This window comes from Glycine soja, chromosome 9, assembly GCF_004193775.1.
Source record: "Glycine soja cultivar W05 chromosome 9, ASM419377v2, whole genome shotgun sequence".
Taxonomy (NCBI): domain Eukaryota; kingdom Viridiplantae; phylum Streptophyta; class Magnoliopsida; order Fabales; family Fabaceae; genus Glycine; species Glycine soja.
The window spans coordinates 42554744-42571025 of NC_041010.1; the positions used below are offsets into that span (position 1 = coordinate 42554744).

Genomic DNA, 16282 nt, shown 5'->3' on the forward strand with positions numbered 1-16282 from the left:
TGGTGGGCACATCCGCATGCGCACAAGGTTATACTTTACATTTACATGACACGAAAAAGTTTGGAAAATGAAGAGGAATAGCCATAAATTAACACTAGCTAGATGACAACACAGTACCATCCTCACTTTTTCTTTTGTTTATTTCCAATCATTATTATATAAAATTAAATATTTTATGAACACAGCCTGTGTATGAGAACAGTGCATATCAACTATAAAATAGTTTAATTTTCTTGTAAAAAGTCTATTATTGTCCCTCCTGTTACATTGGATTTATGTGGTCCAAAAGGAGACTACTAAAGTTTAATTACACGTTTGAGCCTCCCCCCTCTCCCTCTCTATATATAATGATAAAGATTAAAATCTTTCTTTAGGTCATATGACAATTTTAAAAAATAATGTGAGTAGACTTTTATTATTTGAGGATGTGAGAAATAAATATTGATAATTAGAGAGCATTTGTTTTAAGGAATACGGTTGTATTTCTAGAACGAGCTGAGGATAAGTAGATGATTATTGGTTATTGTAGAAAATAACTTTTATTTATCTGAGAATTCCATATACCTATCATTCCCATGAAAATAATAGGTTGAATTAGTTTTTATCTTCTAATTTATTTTTAGGTTTAATTTAATTTTTTAGTTTCTTATAGGTTTAATTTGATTTTTTTATTTTTAAAATCAATTCAATTTAGTTTTATTGTTCGAGTTAATGATATTAAGAAATCACACTTTATTATGATTTAAAATTATCACTAAATAATTTTAAATCGTTATAAAATATATTTTTTAACATTATCAGTTTAATTTAGACAAAAAGATCAAATTAATTCAATTTTAAAAATTAAAGAACCCAATCAAACCTAAAATATAAATTAAATGATTAAACAAAATAATAAGAAGCAAATGTGAGTAATTTATATCCTTGAAATTAATTTTTCTAAGAATGTTTTTACTAAATCTCTACCAAATATAGGAATGCAATATTCTATAAATCGTTTTTTTCTAGAATCTTTCTTGATTCCTTGAAACAAACGTTTCCTTACATTTAATAGGTAATCAAGAATCAAATGTTATGTAAATTTTAAAAAGTCATTATGTGATTTAATTATACATTTCAATTATATTCCATTTGAATTTTTTGGGAAATACAAATTCCCCATCTCACATGTTTTGTTCGACAAAAAGTTGTAGACAACACTGATAGTTAATATTTTGTTATCATTAACATACGTTTTTTTTTTTTTTACTTACAAATAAGCTACCACCATATATATGTTAGCCCAACAACATGCAAGCAAGCCACATTTATGTGCTATTAGTTTTTTTTTTTGGACAAACATTTGTGTGCTATTAGTTATACATATTACTTCATACTATTTTTTTGATCACGTATATTATTAAATCATTGAAGGAATTAAATTAACTTCTTTAATAGTATTCTACATAAAGAACGTTTCTTTGATAATTTAACAATAGGTAAATGAATGAAAGAGGAGTCAATATATGTTTAATCGTCTATTTAAAATTAAAGAGTATCGTTGCCTATATAATTGTTTCTTATAAAAAATACTTTGTAATTCCTACCAAAAGGGAATCCCCAAAAAAATTAAAACCATACGAGCCAGTGGACCTATGGCTTGGGCACCCACAGCCCTCAATGTTTTCAGGGACAAAATTAAAACTTGATGTAATTGAATAATAAAATAATGCATTGCATATAGTGGACGATGACCAAGCAAAGGCTACAACAGCAAGACACCTGTGAGAGCCCACACATCTTATCATAATTGAATTTGTCTCCCATAAATAAATAAATAGGGAAAGCCACGAAATGAAACAAATTAGAGTTGCCAAGTGCATGAACTTAGAGGAGGAGTACAATCCAGTACTGACCCATGTTGACGATCCAACCATTCTCTAACCGATCGAGCAACTTGGTGTGTATTCAAATTTCAATCATTAAGATGTGAAAGACAAACAGATTCTAATCGCTAGAATGTTAGGTGATTGTATAATTATTAAAGACATTTAACATTAATAAGTCAATATGCAGTTGTAGGTTGGTCAAATATAATATACTTTCCCTTTCTAATTTATTAGTCCTATTATATACACTTTATCTGAATTTAAATAATTGCACATTTAATTCCCTCATTCAACAACAACAATATATTTTAATCACTATTTTTCCTATTAAAATTATACTAGTATTTTACTTAAAAACATTAAATCAACAATTAAAATTACACCTCTCTTTCTTTCTTTTCTCTTCAATTACCTATGCAATAGGGTTAAAATTATTTGCGTCTTCGTACAGATTTGGCTTTCGAACAAAACCAAGTTTTTTGTTTTTTGATAGAAGCAAAACCAAGTTGGAATGTGGATTTCTTACTAATTTATTCTTCCGTGCTCCAACATTAATAAAATAAAATAAAAACCCACTAGCGTTCTCAAAGTAAAAGTTAATATTTGAACTTTAAATTAAAGAGAAATATTAACAACATAATTGTTTAACACACCTTTTTTTAGTCCTAGTAATGACCATTTTAAAAATATTAATAAATAAATATTTTTTATTACAAATTAGAATGAGAGTGCACTAGAAATCAAAGAATATATTCGGAAGTGAGGTTTGGGAAGAAAATGAACGAGACAACAATTTTTCATTTTAAATTAAGAAAATTATATAAAAAATATTTGTAAAAACAAATGAAAGATTAGGACAATAAATTTATGGTAATCTATTTTTTCATTTTAAAAATGATTAAATTATAAAATATTTATTATAAATGAAAAATTTAAATAGATGGTCAAGTTCTAATTAATTAGTACCTAACTATCTATCCCTTATGGTTTTTACTAAAGACATATTGTAAAACAACATAAAATATTAAAGTGTCAAAATAATTAAGTTTAGATGAGAAATACCATCAAGTAAGAGTAAAATTAAGTAGTATTTTATTTATATATCTATGTAAATGTTGTCTTGGATACCATCTAATACCTTTTTTTTTTTCAATTATTGTAAGTAATTGACACGTGTTAGCTAGGGTACCTGTATCTCAATATATAACTGACAAATTTTGATGTGTTGGGAACAATTGTTTGATCGTTGATATTTCGTTGAATCTTGTGAATATCTATTTTTGTTCTGATGACTATGTAAAAATAGTTAAATATATAGAAGAAAAGGAAAAAAATGAAAAAAAGAAAGAGAAAAGAGTTTAATGAGTTTTTTTTTAATGCTGGGTAATATGAAAAATTGAACCTATATATATTTTGAGCTATACTTATTTGAATAAGGGTGTCCATCAGCCCGCAAAATCCGATTATCCAAAACTGACCAATTAAATTAATTTGGATATTAACCATTTCAATCCTAAAGAGTCATTTTTTTCCTTATCTATCAAATTACTTTGATTTAATTATTTTTCTCTGTTTCACTGTAATTTTCTTCAGTTAAATAACCTCTATTTTTCAATTGATCCCCTTCTTATCTATTCAGTATTCACTTTCATTCCTTCTTTTTTTTTTTTCATTACAACCAAACTCACCTTTAATCTTAATCGATGGAAAAGAATTAACAACTCGTCAAGGAGTACACTTTTTTTTCCTCTACACCGGATAGCTTTGTCCTGTGATTTTAGACTATGACGGCTATACGTGCACAAACAATTATATCATTCAAATAATTTTGGTGCAGGTTTCAATGGAATGGAAGGTGACTCTCTTTAAAAGCCTCAAGAGATATGGATTACACGCACAAAAGAAATATATATAAATTAACATGAATATACTACCTAAGGGTAAAAAGAAGAAAGACATGAATAAGCCAAGTAAACAAAAGTGGCTCTTTGGGATAGAAATGGTTAGTATCTATATATACTCTATTTAACTCACAATGTTGAAATTATACCTTACCATATCGTCATTGGTACTGGCATTGGGTGCTACTGCAATGTTTCTTTGAGAGGATATAACTTGTCTAGGAATTTCGGAGCAAGAGATGGAATATTTTTCTTGGTAACATGAAGTGTGTACGACTTAGTATAATATTAATGATAAAATATACTTAAATATTTTTTTTTTCAGAAGGGTTGAATCCAAATTTTGTTTCTGGTAATATATTGATTTTTTGGTTTTGATCTTTATAATATTTTTAAACGGTCTTCTTATTTTTTTTTTAGTTTTGATTTTTTTTTATTTTGCTTTCTATTATATTCATTTTTTCCACTTGAAATATGTAGATAATTTGCTTTTAGTACCTATAAAAAAATATTTTTCAAAGAAAATAATTCAAAATAAACAAAATATTATAAGAAATAAAATTAAACAAAAATAGATAAAAAATAATATATTATAAAGATAAAAAAAATATATTTAAATTTTTTTAGAATTATTTTGGATTGAACTTATGGTTCAATCCATTTAATTAACTACTTGATCTAGAAGAAGAGTCAACTTAAACTAAGTGTTAAACAAAGTCCACATTTAAATAAGTTTAAATTATAGGTTTGATTTCTCCCACTAAAAAAAATAATACATTAACCATTATATTTATCAATAAAAAATAGTCATTTATTTACTCTCAAATATGTAAATATTATCTAGCATTTCCTTAACAGACACGGCATCATATTGTTTGTAAGCAATTAATTTATAAGCATGCTAACAACATGCAAAGATTCCATAATGTTAGATCAATGAAAAACTTGACTCTTGGGGAGTCAAAATGTCCAAGTGCAATTGAGGCATTCTGACTTCAATATATCCCAGGCTTGTTTATATATAGCTGTAGTATTTTAATTTTCTTCCCCTTATTTTAATTTGATATATTAGTTGTCTTGGTGCGGATAAGATAAATAACTATTACTGTTCATTGTCCAATATAATTAAAACAAATGTCCTAAGTTCGTATTGTTGAATTATGCATGAGCTCATTTAATGTCATGTTCATATATGGATTTGTTTTATAATGACCACGAGTGATAAAGGTGCAAGTGGCCATGCCATGCTAACGTTACTTGTCTTTGTACGTCATGCGCAAAACCATGAAAAGCATATTCAATACAAAAATAATTGTTATATATTAAACTAAACGAGTATATGTATCGTTCAGATTCCCTTGATAGTTAATTAACTCTTTTTTGAAAGAGAATGAATTAGTTATACCGATCTAAGTTAAAAATTATATACACTTATATTGCCAAATAATTTTACACACAATATTTTTTTATTATCAAAATTCACAATTATATTTAAGGAGGCATGGAAACCGTCTCCTCCAATAACATTTAAATTTTATTTAATTCTTGGAGAGAAATAAGAAATTTTAAATATGATTAAATTTGGATCAAGAATTAATCTTATAATTGATCCAAAAAACTAAAATAGGTATGAATACTTTGGATACTACTAGAGAGCCTGGAGTCCTAATTTTGATGTAAAAAAATTATATTTAATATATATTTGATCTAACACCATCCTTTGACAATGTTAGCTGCCACAATTACTTTTAATTGGGATTCAACTTTGAAGTATACAATAATTGCATTTTCACTAATTGATCAATTAAAATGTATTGAAAATCATTAATTTTGATAAATTTTATTTTTTAATTAATATTTTTCTCTTTCTGATTTATATTAAATGAAAAATAAAACCTACCAAAATTGATCATTTTCAACAAAATTCTAACTAATCAGATAGAGTGTTAAAGAAAGTATTATTAATATTTCTCATTTAAAAAATTATTATAGTAGCTCAAAATTTATTTATCAATTTTAATCTCCTAAAATAGTTGTTGCTTTGTGTTTTATTGTGCTAGATTTTGTGTTTTTTTTTATATCGTGCTTTAAATTTATTCTATGCATCAAACAATCCATGACACTCAAAAAAGCAATCTTTGATATATATTAGGAAAATAACATTAACTAAAGCCTGTAATCTCCCAAATACTTTTTTTCAAACTTCTTTTTTCTCATTTTGAGGCAAAACTAACCATCGAAACTTCAATTATGTGACGCAAAGTAATTAAGAATTAAAACATATGTAATTATATCATCTCACACCAAATTGAACATCACAGTATGTGGGGGGAAACTTGGTCCATTGGTGATGTGTCAAATGCTTTGAGTATAGTAATTAGAGGTTTGAATCTGAATTCATGCGTATAGAGAAAAGTTGATTAATAAGGAAAAACTTACTTTCGAGAATGTTTGAATCAACCAAAGAAGATTAATCTTAGTGAATGATTGAGGATACTTTTTACAACTATATATGTGTATAAAAAAAAATTAAACATCCTAATATAATAATTAGGGATTGAGTACAAAGTAATGATTTATGATTTAATTATTTATCGTGAGAAATGTTCACATTCAATAATTAACTGTCATAAACATCATAATAAGACAAACAAATTATTAGGTGTCACCACGGCATGCATGACAAGGAATTAATAAAGATCAACCGAATCTTTTATAAAAGAAACCGTATAAAATGCAACTAATTATAAGTTGCACATATAAACCATTTAAAAGAAGATCAGAAGAAAGTGCATGCAGTACATATCATATATATTTTCCCATGTTATACACTTCCGACAAGTGATATCCATTTTAGTGTGTGTGCGTGGCATAACAGTGTTAATTAGTCACAAAAGTAGTGGCATAAGCAGGCATATGGATACGTACGTCGATGACTAGTTTTTATTTGTTTTGTAAAAAGATAGATAGATAACTGGGTTTAATTAGCTTGATTGAATGAACAAATTGAACTCTGTGGATGCCAGAAAATGAGAAATCAAATTAATTCAATTTAATTATTATGTTTGGCCCCCCTTTCCTTTTCTGGAGTTCTAACTTGGCTCCAGCTATCATTTTGTATCTTTCGTGTGTAAAAGTAAAATAGAAAAGAAAAGAGGTAGCGATAGAGACATGCTACTTCCCACCAGCTAGTACTCCACTTAATTGTGACACTTGATGAAAATGGACATTCAGCTCAAGAGACAAGGATATGATATAATGAAGAAGGTGATGTAATTAACCCCAATCCCCTAGAAGCTTTGTTGGATTTCATCCATTTGGCTCTATATTCATACACATCCAGAAAATGATAAAAATAATATATGTAGCAAAAAATATATACAAGTGCTTTACATAATCGCTATTGCTAGCTAGATTTTAGTCCCCTTTTAACGAACAGTAGTGTTGGGTCATAAAATTAATTATAAATCCACCGGAATGAATTAATAATAATTAATATTCATGCCTATTCGTGGTGAAATTGACATCCTTCATTCAATTCCCTTAATATTTTCTCTATCAAAAACCAACTTTATCAAATTAAAGACAAGTTATTGCTATTATTATAGCATCAAAAAGTTTTAAAACTGTACGGAGACATGTACCTCCCTAATATTAGAGATGTAGGTCCATCCCGGGAGGGCAAAATAGATAGAGACCGATTGTGAATGCTAGTTGCTAGAGAAACATATATATAGAAATGATTTTGCCATATAACTAGTTATATAAGTTAGTTAGTACATACTAGAACTATATATATCATTGACCAGGTGCAATTCAAAATGAACCAAATTTGACTCAAATCTTGATTCACTATAGCTCAATCTATATATATATATATAACTGGTCGATATATAATTAGTGAGTTTATGCGCGTGTTTTTTTTTTTTTTGGGGGGGGGGGGGGGGATGGGAACTATATATATAAGAATCGTAGACTTTGGTCATTATCTCTCATTAATGCTATTGTCGATTTGTCCAAGTCGTTATGTGCCTGAAACAACTTAATTAGCTGTAACCACTACCAATACCAAATCTGTGATCATATTTCCTATGGGCCAAAACAAACCAGAACTCGTGAGTTTGATGAGTCCTTGGAAAGGAAAACCACTCATAGGACTAAAACCGGGGGTCAATGCCAGTTTATTGCAATTTGTATGCACTGTATTGCATCGAATCAGATAAGTTCAAAACCTCTTCTTCTTTTAAATTATTCTTTTTAATTTTTAAAGTCTCCCTTAACTAAATAGGACTCATTTTGGCATCTTAGATCCTCAATTTTCTCCTATTACTGAATGGATCCTATTGCCAAAAACATAAAATATATGTGCATCCCCACTTTTTTGGCATTTCAATAATGGAAAATGTTGTCAATGTTGCCTTCTCTCTCTCTCTCTCTCTCTCCATATTATGTGATATTATAAAATTGTATATTTCTATAGGAATGAATTGGACAAAATGAAATGGGGTGGGATATGGGAGTGAAGACAAAAATGAACAAATTTAATTCTTTGCCATGACCCTACGCTGATATAATTCCATTGATTTGCAACTTTCCCGGCTGTGAATAACTTTTTATACAAAATTGGAATTGGATCTTCTGCATCTTAACAGTATACTTCTCTTTTTGATAAAAAAAAAAACTGTATACTTCTCTCTACACATATATTAGGAGAAAGAAAGAGACGGGAAAAAAATAACCTGTATTTGAAAAAAAAATTAACTACTGTTTTTTGTTCTCACTTAATTAACAGCATAATATGCATTTTTTTAACTACTCTATATTCTTATCCAAACCCAAACCCTTCATTCTTTACTAGCTAGGTATGCTTATGTTTATCCATAACATAAGAGAGTGATAGAGGGACAAAAAGCAGCCAATTCTTTTGTTTACAAGTTTTCCTATCAAATATCAAATCAAATATTATGGTTTTAACAATAATTTGTTAGTATATATATATATATATATTAAAAAAATAAATGTAACATGAATTTATGTTTTGCAAAAAACAAAAAAAAATGTTGTAAAATCATTTTGATTCCGAAAATTTGAATTTATATCAACATAGTTTATTAACAATAAATATATAACATCAATTTAATTCTTTATTTCACAATATTCTACTTCAACCTACTTATTGAAATGCAGACCAATTGTTGAAAGGACTCAAATCAAATCATAGTTCTGATCAATTCTTGTTTCATTTCACATTTTATAATTTTATTTATTTATTATAGGTATTTTTCTTAGAATTTGAACTTTAGTTTGTAAGAGACTAATATCTTTCATTAGACTTGATAATAATTTTAATACGAATTGAAGATAGTAATATGAATTCCTCAACGATAAATTTTTATCACTGCTCATTGGGTAATTGAAGAAAATCGGTTCTTATACCGGCAATTCTAAGTATTGTCTGTTGGTGGTTTTAACAGCCATTTTTTTTTTCTTTTCATTAGTTGTAAAACCGATGTGAAAATTATTATGGTCTTATAAACTGATATTTTTAACATTATTTATGATTTTTTTTTCAACAATACAATCATTTGTAATAAAATAAAAGAGGCACCAGAAATGTCACAGTCACATACAAATCATAAATGTACTAGAAACCCAAGTACAAGTTGAGATGGTTATAGCCTATTTATAACAAGATGCATCATAAATACATTATAATCACCTCATCCCTTGTTTATAAATATTTTCTATCCCTCATAATTACCACATTGTGCCTACACTTGATTACGACATTAACTCCTTCAGTCACATTGTCATATTTCTCATACAGTGATCACCTATGATTGTGTGTGTTATCTTTCAAGACAAGTCCTCACATTCGAACATCACTGCACGGATGAGTAGCCAAACGAAATTCCCATGTTCCTCAACCAAGAACATGTATTGAACTTTACAACTTGAATGACTTATAGCATGTTAACCGCAGCTCCCCTGAACTATATTGCATTTCTTCTAAGCCATAATGACCACACAATACCACACCAAATATACCTCCACTTTTTTGTTAGCATTCATTGAATGATGATTAAGGAAATGTTGATAGAAGTGCGTGCTTGGATCAGCAGGAGTGACCATGTTGAGGTCCATCCACACATAACAATAAGACCACACTTTTGTTGCGGTATTACACATGAAAAAAACGTGAGATTGTCTCCTCCACACCATTGCAAAAAAGACATTTACCATCAATCTTATTTGTTAACAAATTTTGCTTCCTTCAATTCTCTCCTATCGGAAGTCTATTTCTAAACATCCTGCATAGAAAGATATTGATCTTGGGTGGAGTATTAATCTTCCAAACCTCCTTGTAAATCTCATCACCTTCATTTGCAAAGACTCGATCATGAAGAGTTATGTATGTTGACTTCACCGAGTAATTACCACCTTGATCCACCCTTCGTCTCCACATGTTCTCCTCACTCTATCAAGATCTTCATGTAACCTCTCTACTATCTCTCTTTCCCACTCAAATCATCCCTCCTCCATAACACCCTCCACTCCCACTCTTCCTCAACCCACTTACCCATATTTTCAAACAAAAGAGACTCAAAATAAAAGTTTAAATTATTATTTAACAGATGATAAAGACTCAAATAAAATTTTTAATATATCAAAAACTTAAAATATTAAAAAAATTTATTAAAAATCTAAAATAAAATTTGATCATTAATTTATCAAGGAACTTAAACATATTTAAGCAAAAAAAAAAAATACATCAAATTAATAAGTTAAAATTAAAAGTAAGATTTAAAAAATAAGTCAAACTCATTCAACAGAAAATCAATTTTAGTTCACCTAACCTATTTTCATAAACTTAAATATAAGCAAGGTTGTAAAGGACCCGACAAAAATTCATACCTAATTAACCCATGATTGTTGAGGTTGGGACTGTATCTTTTGTTAATATCCAATTATATTGTGTTTTGATTTGAACACATGGTGCACTCGTATTGCATAAAACATATATTTTTAAAAACTGTCTCTTATATATACACTTTATTATGCATTTTTTTTACATTACTATTTTAATAAACACTATAAAAAGGTAAATTAGTGTCAGTCAAAATCAACAATGCTAATAATGTAAAGTCAATGTTAATAGCAAATTTAATGACAACAAATAGATGATCTCAATGTTGCTGCTACCATAGTCGACACTAATTTGTTTGTGTTGGTCAAAAGCAATGGACCTAAAAATAGAAGCGATCAGAATCACACAATCACTAATTTCTTGATTACTCGTCTATCTTAATATTGCAATGCACTTCAATAGATTACAATTTTTTTTTTAAATTAGAATGTTTTAAAATGGTTTACTATTTTAAAAAATTAAATTATCTGAAACATAAGAAAATGAAGTATGACATATGATTATTTTTTGGTACAGATATGACATGAGTTAATGTATCTCATATACAAACTATATAACCTATTTTGACATATCCGAAAAGGTTGAGTTTATAATGCAGCCAAAATAGTTTTACAAGTTTTTTATGTCTACTTGGTGGTCGAGGAGAATACATGAATTATTATAAATTTTTTGAAATTATTTTTTATTTTTACGAATTTTTTATTTTTACAAATTGTGTTGATATTATGTATACTACATCAACCTTTTAACTTTTTCAGTTGTTGTCATATATATATATATATATATATATATATATATATATTTAAATCACAAAGTATTCTCTCGTGTTGAATGTCTTTTTGAACCATTCATGAAACTAATCACCATTTGTAAGAGTTGTTTTATGACCGCAATTGATTTTTTTCTTCTAAAGATGTTATTATGGACTATTGAATATGCATATGCATGGTCTATCTCTTTGATTATTCAATAATCTTTAGACACATTCTAAGTGAATTTGAAAGTTTGTCAGGTTTTTATAAGAAATAAAAAAAACCTGCAACTAGATGGACATATGTTTTAAGTTACTGGAATTGAGTTAACAAGATGGTTGCTCAGTTTCTGAGTAAAAAAATAAAATCTTATTGTCTATACTTCCATAAGTTCCATTCCATTTAATGTGGCGTACACATTCAAGTACATAATTTGTACACTAGTATATGTACATAATAAAACAATTAATGTATGGAAACACATTGTTGTTAGATATACTACTGGACTGAGGGAAGCATCCTTGTTACAGGGTGTGTCAAATTTTTTATTCAATTTAAAAATGGCACTTAGTCAAAGCGACAAAAAACCCAGCTGCATTTAATGCACTGACAGAATTATATGCTACTAACAAGTAGTAGTTGCTATTCGTACAACAACTAATCAAGGGTCTCAATCAATCAGTTTTTAAAGTTTTGATTAATCGTGCATGCACAATTGAAATTTCCATATAAATTACTCACAATAGTCAAATTAGTGTTTGTTAAGAATTGTCAACCAGTTAATTAAACACAGTCACCTTAAGGATTAGTCGCTGACTAGACCTGGTTTTAAGAATAAACCACTTGCGCAAGAAACAAAGCACATTAATAAGCATAAACCTATATGTGTGCATAGATTCTCCCTAGTATTGCTTTCAAGCCACGTCTATGCCACCAAATTAGTAACACTAAGGAGGGATCTCTTAGACTTAACCTTCACTGACATTGGGATCTGTGAGTGTGACCTGGCTTATTTTTATTGTCATAGACTCCGCTGAATTTGCAGAGCACAGAGTATGCAAGCTTGGCATAAAATCATGATTCGAGAATATAGAGAATTGATAGAATTTGGGTAAGATATTATTATATTTGTTTTTATGTTTCTTATTGGAAAACTTTAAAAAAATACATGCGTCCTTTGACTCTTACACACCAAGAGTAATTTATTTTTTATTTCCATATTTTTTATACCTTTATTATAAAATCATAAAAACAAAATATTTGACTAAATTTTAATATAAAATAATAACTTAATTAAAAATATAATGTATATTTTTTTTGGATGTTACCAACATTCGAACTCAATCTCTTATGAAATTGTCTTACACCAATTATCATATGAGCCAAGGATACCGGTAAAATATAATGTATATTTAGTACTTGTAACAAATATAACCACTTAAATAAATTTAAATCTAACAGCAAATTTATAAAATAAATCATTTATAAACTTATAAGTTTGGTACTTGCACTCGCTAAGATGTACTGTATATAAAAAGTGATATTAACACTAACTAGTATAGTAATCTTGTGAAGTAAAAAAAAAAGTGTGTATAGTAATTTGGTTAATATTTGTTATATATAATGATTTGTGTAGTATTGTACAAAATAATACAATTAGTTATATATAGTGATTTGTGGAATATGATATTTTTTAAAAAACTTAATATTAAATAACACATGTGATTGTAGGAGGCAAGTTGGATGGTAAGATATTTGTACCTGCACCTATTCTCGCAATTTTTTATGGGATAAATACTTATATATGGACCCATACAGGCATACTCGTTCAGTGAGATTTTTTTTTTTACAATCATTCATCGGACTTATATTCAATTACCATCCCTAATTAAAAATAAATAAAAACTAAACAAAGACTTTGTGCATGATAGATGGACCACTAGGAAGAAGGCACTTGTGAAGAAAATCAAATACCAAAGCAGTGCTGAGCCCAGCAGATATTGGGTTCATTTGATTTAGTCAAATTTTCTAATGTTTGGAACGAAATCCAAGTGTTCAAAGTAGAGTCATATATGTCAGAGGAAATAGAAAATGGGTTCATAAATAAGGCCTATGTTGGGTTTTTTGTGTTTTGCAACATTTCCAAGAAATAACTCATTAGCCCGACTAAATTTGAAATCATCCCTAGTAGAACTTCATGCAAAACCCTTTTTTTGCTGGCATATGATATCTCTTCACCATCTCTCTTGAATAGTTCGACCTACAAGTTTTCCTGTCACCATCTCTAAGTTTCTAATGCTTTTTGATATATATATATTATTTCAGCATCTATGATAATTGATAGAACTTCTAGGAAATGAGAAACATTTCTGTAATAGTTAGCCATTCACAATTAAGAGGGAATGGTAGGTTTTTTTTTTTTTCATCCCAAAGGAAGGATGGCAAAAGCACAACTTTTCAATGGATTTTTCTTCATTTATGCCCTTGCTGACCTTGTCTTGTATGATTTGGGTATAATTAACCAATTAATGGGCCATGGGTTGGTGGCTGAATAACGTGGGTACTAATACAGGCTAAACCCAAAAAACTGGCTAGTGATGATGGCAAATCCGAGGGCTATTGCAACAAGAGAAGAAGCCCAAGTGAGTTTCTCAGTTATTCTAGGTACTCTATCTTTTAGTGCCTCGCTACATGAACCAATAAATACCGTATAGCTCCCCATTGCAACAACAGTTCCCAGTAAGAACATGATGAGAAATGCAGCACCAGCCAAGCGTGAAGGTAGAGCAAGGGCAGGCAACACCATCATCAATGCATCTGGTTCCAGTCCATGAACTATTCCAGTGGCAAAAGTAGCAAAACCAATCTTCTTCTTTCCTACAACAGGATTACTATCGCGTGATTCATAGACGCTAACATCACATTCACCATTTTCTAAGGCAACACACAGGATAGGCACTTCTGAAGCTTCCTTAATTCCCATAGCACCAATTACTAGCAGGGTAAGGCCAACCACACGGGTGCCCCAAGTTTGGATAATTTCAATGTGAAGTCGATCTTTTAAGAGCAAAAATATTAAGCCAAAGATAACTTGACCGGCATCATGGCCACAACCCCAAAGGGCTCCAACAGCAGCACTCTCCATTTGGGTTCGGCCAATTGACAATGGAGCCAAAGCTGCAAGGTGGTCAGGCCCTGATAGTGTGTGCAAGCAACCGGCAAAGAAACCAGTCCAAGCACTACTTAGAAGCTCAGTGCGGATTAGTTTTCCACCAACTGCTGCAGCAGCAGGGCCACTGGTCTTGGCAGCATTTTGAAACGTTGCAAAAGCTGCAGGAGCAAAAGCTGGTTGGATTAAGAGCAAAACAAGAGCAGAGAGTATTGCAAATGTTCGGGCTGTTATTGCCTGAGAAAAACACAGCAAATTATTATATTTTTGAAGCTTCACTGGAATGTTCAAACATCTAAGAGGCAATAACTGCGTGCATTGAGTCTATCTATATAATAGAAACCCTTGTAACCTTGAACCAAAAAATATCATGATTCATGAATATTTTTAATAATAATAGCATACCACATACGGCCATGTCCAACTCACCAGCTATTTCAACAGCGAAGAATTACTTACATGCATTATCAGGTTTCAACAAGAATGTTAATGATCTTTGAGAAACACGGCGAATAAAAAGCTAAGTTTGGTTATGATTCAATTGGAGGCCAGCAACAAAGAAACCGTATTACCAAAACAGAGCTGTAGTAGATTAAAAGTATCATGAGTATCAAAACTGCTAGTACATAAGAAACGTAACAGGGCCTTAAGTTCCAAGTTTCAACATACATGCAACTTGAGATTATTATAAAATAATAGGAAATCCCGATTTGTTGGTAAGGTCCGAACTTGAAAGGCAAATAATTTTACAAAAGTAAGAGAGTAAGTTATCCCAAAAAGAGTAACATTAATAGAAAATGTTAGTAAAATAAAAGAGATTCCCAATAGAGCAATAGAAGATTGAAATGAGCATAATAAAATTGGTGGTTGATACATACCTTTGGTGGTTTTTGGAAATGATTCGGAGTGAGCGGAGACGGAGAGGGGATAAGGGATGGTAGGGTTTTGGGAGGAGAATAGGATAATGGAGGGGGTGGGGTTTCATGCTGGAAGAAATTGAGGTGAAGGAACAGCGCGTTGACGAGAATCTGGCGGAATCAAATCGAGGGAGAAGAGAAAAAAAAGGGTTTGATGAGATTAAGGGAAGAAGAAGAAGAAGATAGAAGCATATCCATCATGGCTTCTATCGGAAATGAAGAGAAGAGAAGGCTTCATAATTGGATAAACTCTGTACTGTGCACAGAAACTTGTTTATTCGAGACTCTACACCTTTTTCTCCCTTCTGCTACTTTAGTGCTCTTTCGTTACTAGTATATTTAACCTATTTTAACAAGTGATAAAGGATAATAGTAATATTTTTTTTTTGTTAATTTTTTTAAACAACCCGTAGCAATTAATCACACACTCAGCGAGACAGCGATAATAATGCTATTTAGTACTTAACATGTTTTAAATATTAATAATGTTATTTAACACAAATGAATTCTTACGAGTGAGCTACAAAAGTAAAAATAAGTAAATATGGTTATGTTTGATCATATAAGATTTTAGTTTTTTTTTATTAGTTAAAATTTTTATTTGATTATTTAATAAATAAGTTTTGTTTAATAATTTTTATGTAACTTTTAATATTTTTTAAAATACTAGTAACATTTTTAAAAATATTATTTTTTTATATTTTATTTTATTTTTATCTTTGATATATTTATTAATTTTTTTTTGTT

General features: G+C 29.4%; 1 protein-coding gene across 1 annotated transcript; it reads right to left on the reverse strand.

Annotated features, from left to right (window-relative positions):
- Positions 1-13420: 13420 nt before the first annotated feature.
- LOC114368511 lies at positions 13421-15655 on the reverse strand (the record flags this gene model as incomplete). The annotated part of the gene is made up of 2 exons (XM_028325746.1): positions 13421-14855; positions 15497-15655. Coding segments are annotated over 2 exons (1002 nt in total), but the record flags the coding sequence as incomplete, so codon positions are not given.
- Between the last annotated feature and the right edge of the window lie 627 nt (positions 15656-16282).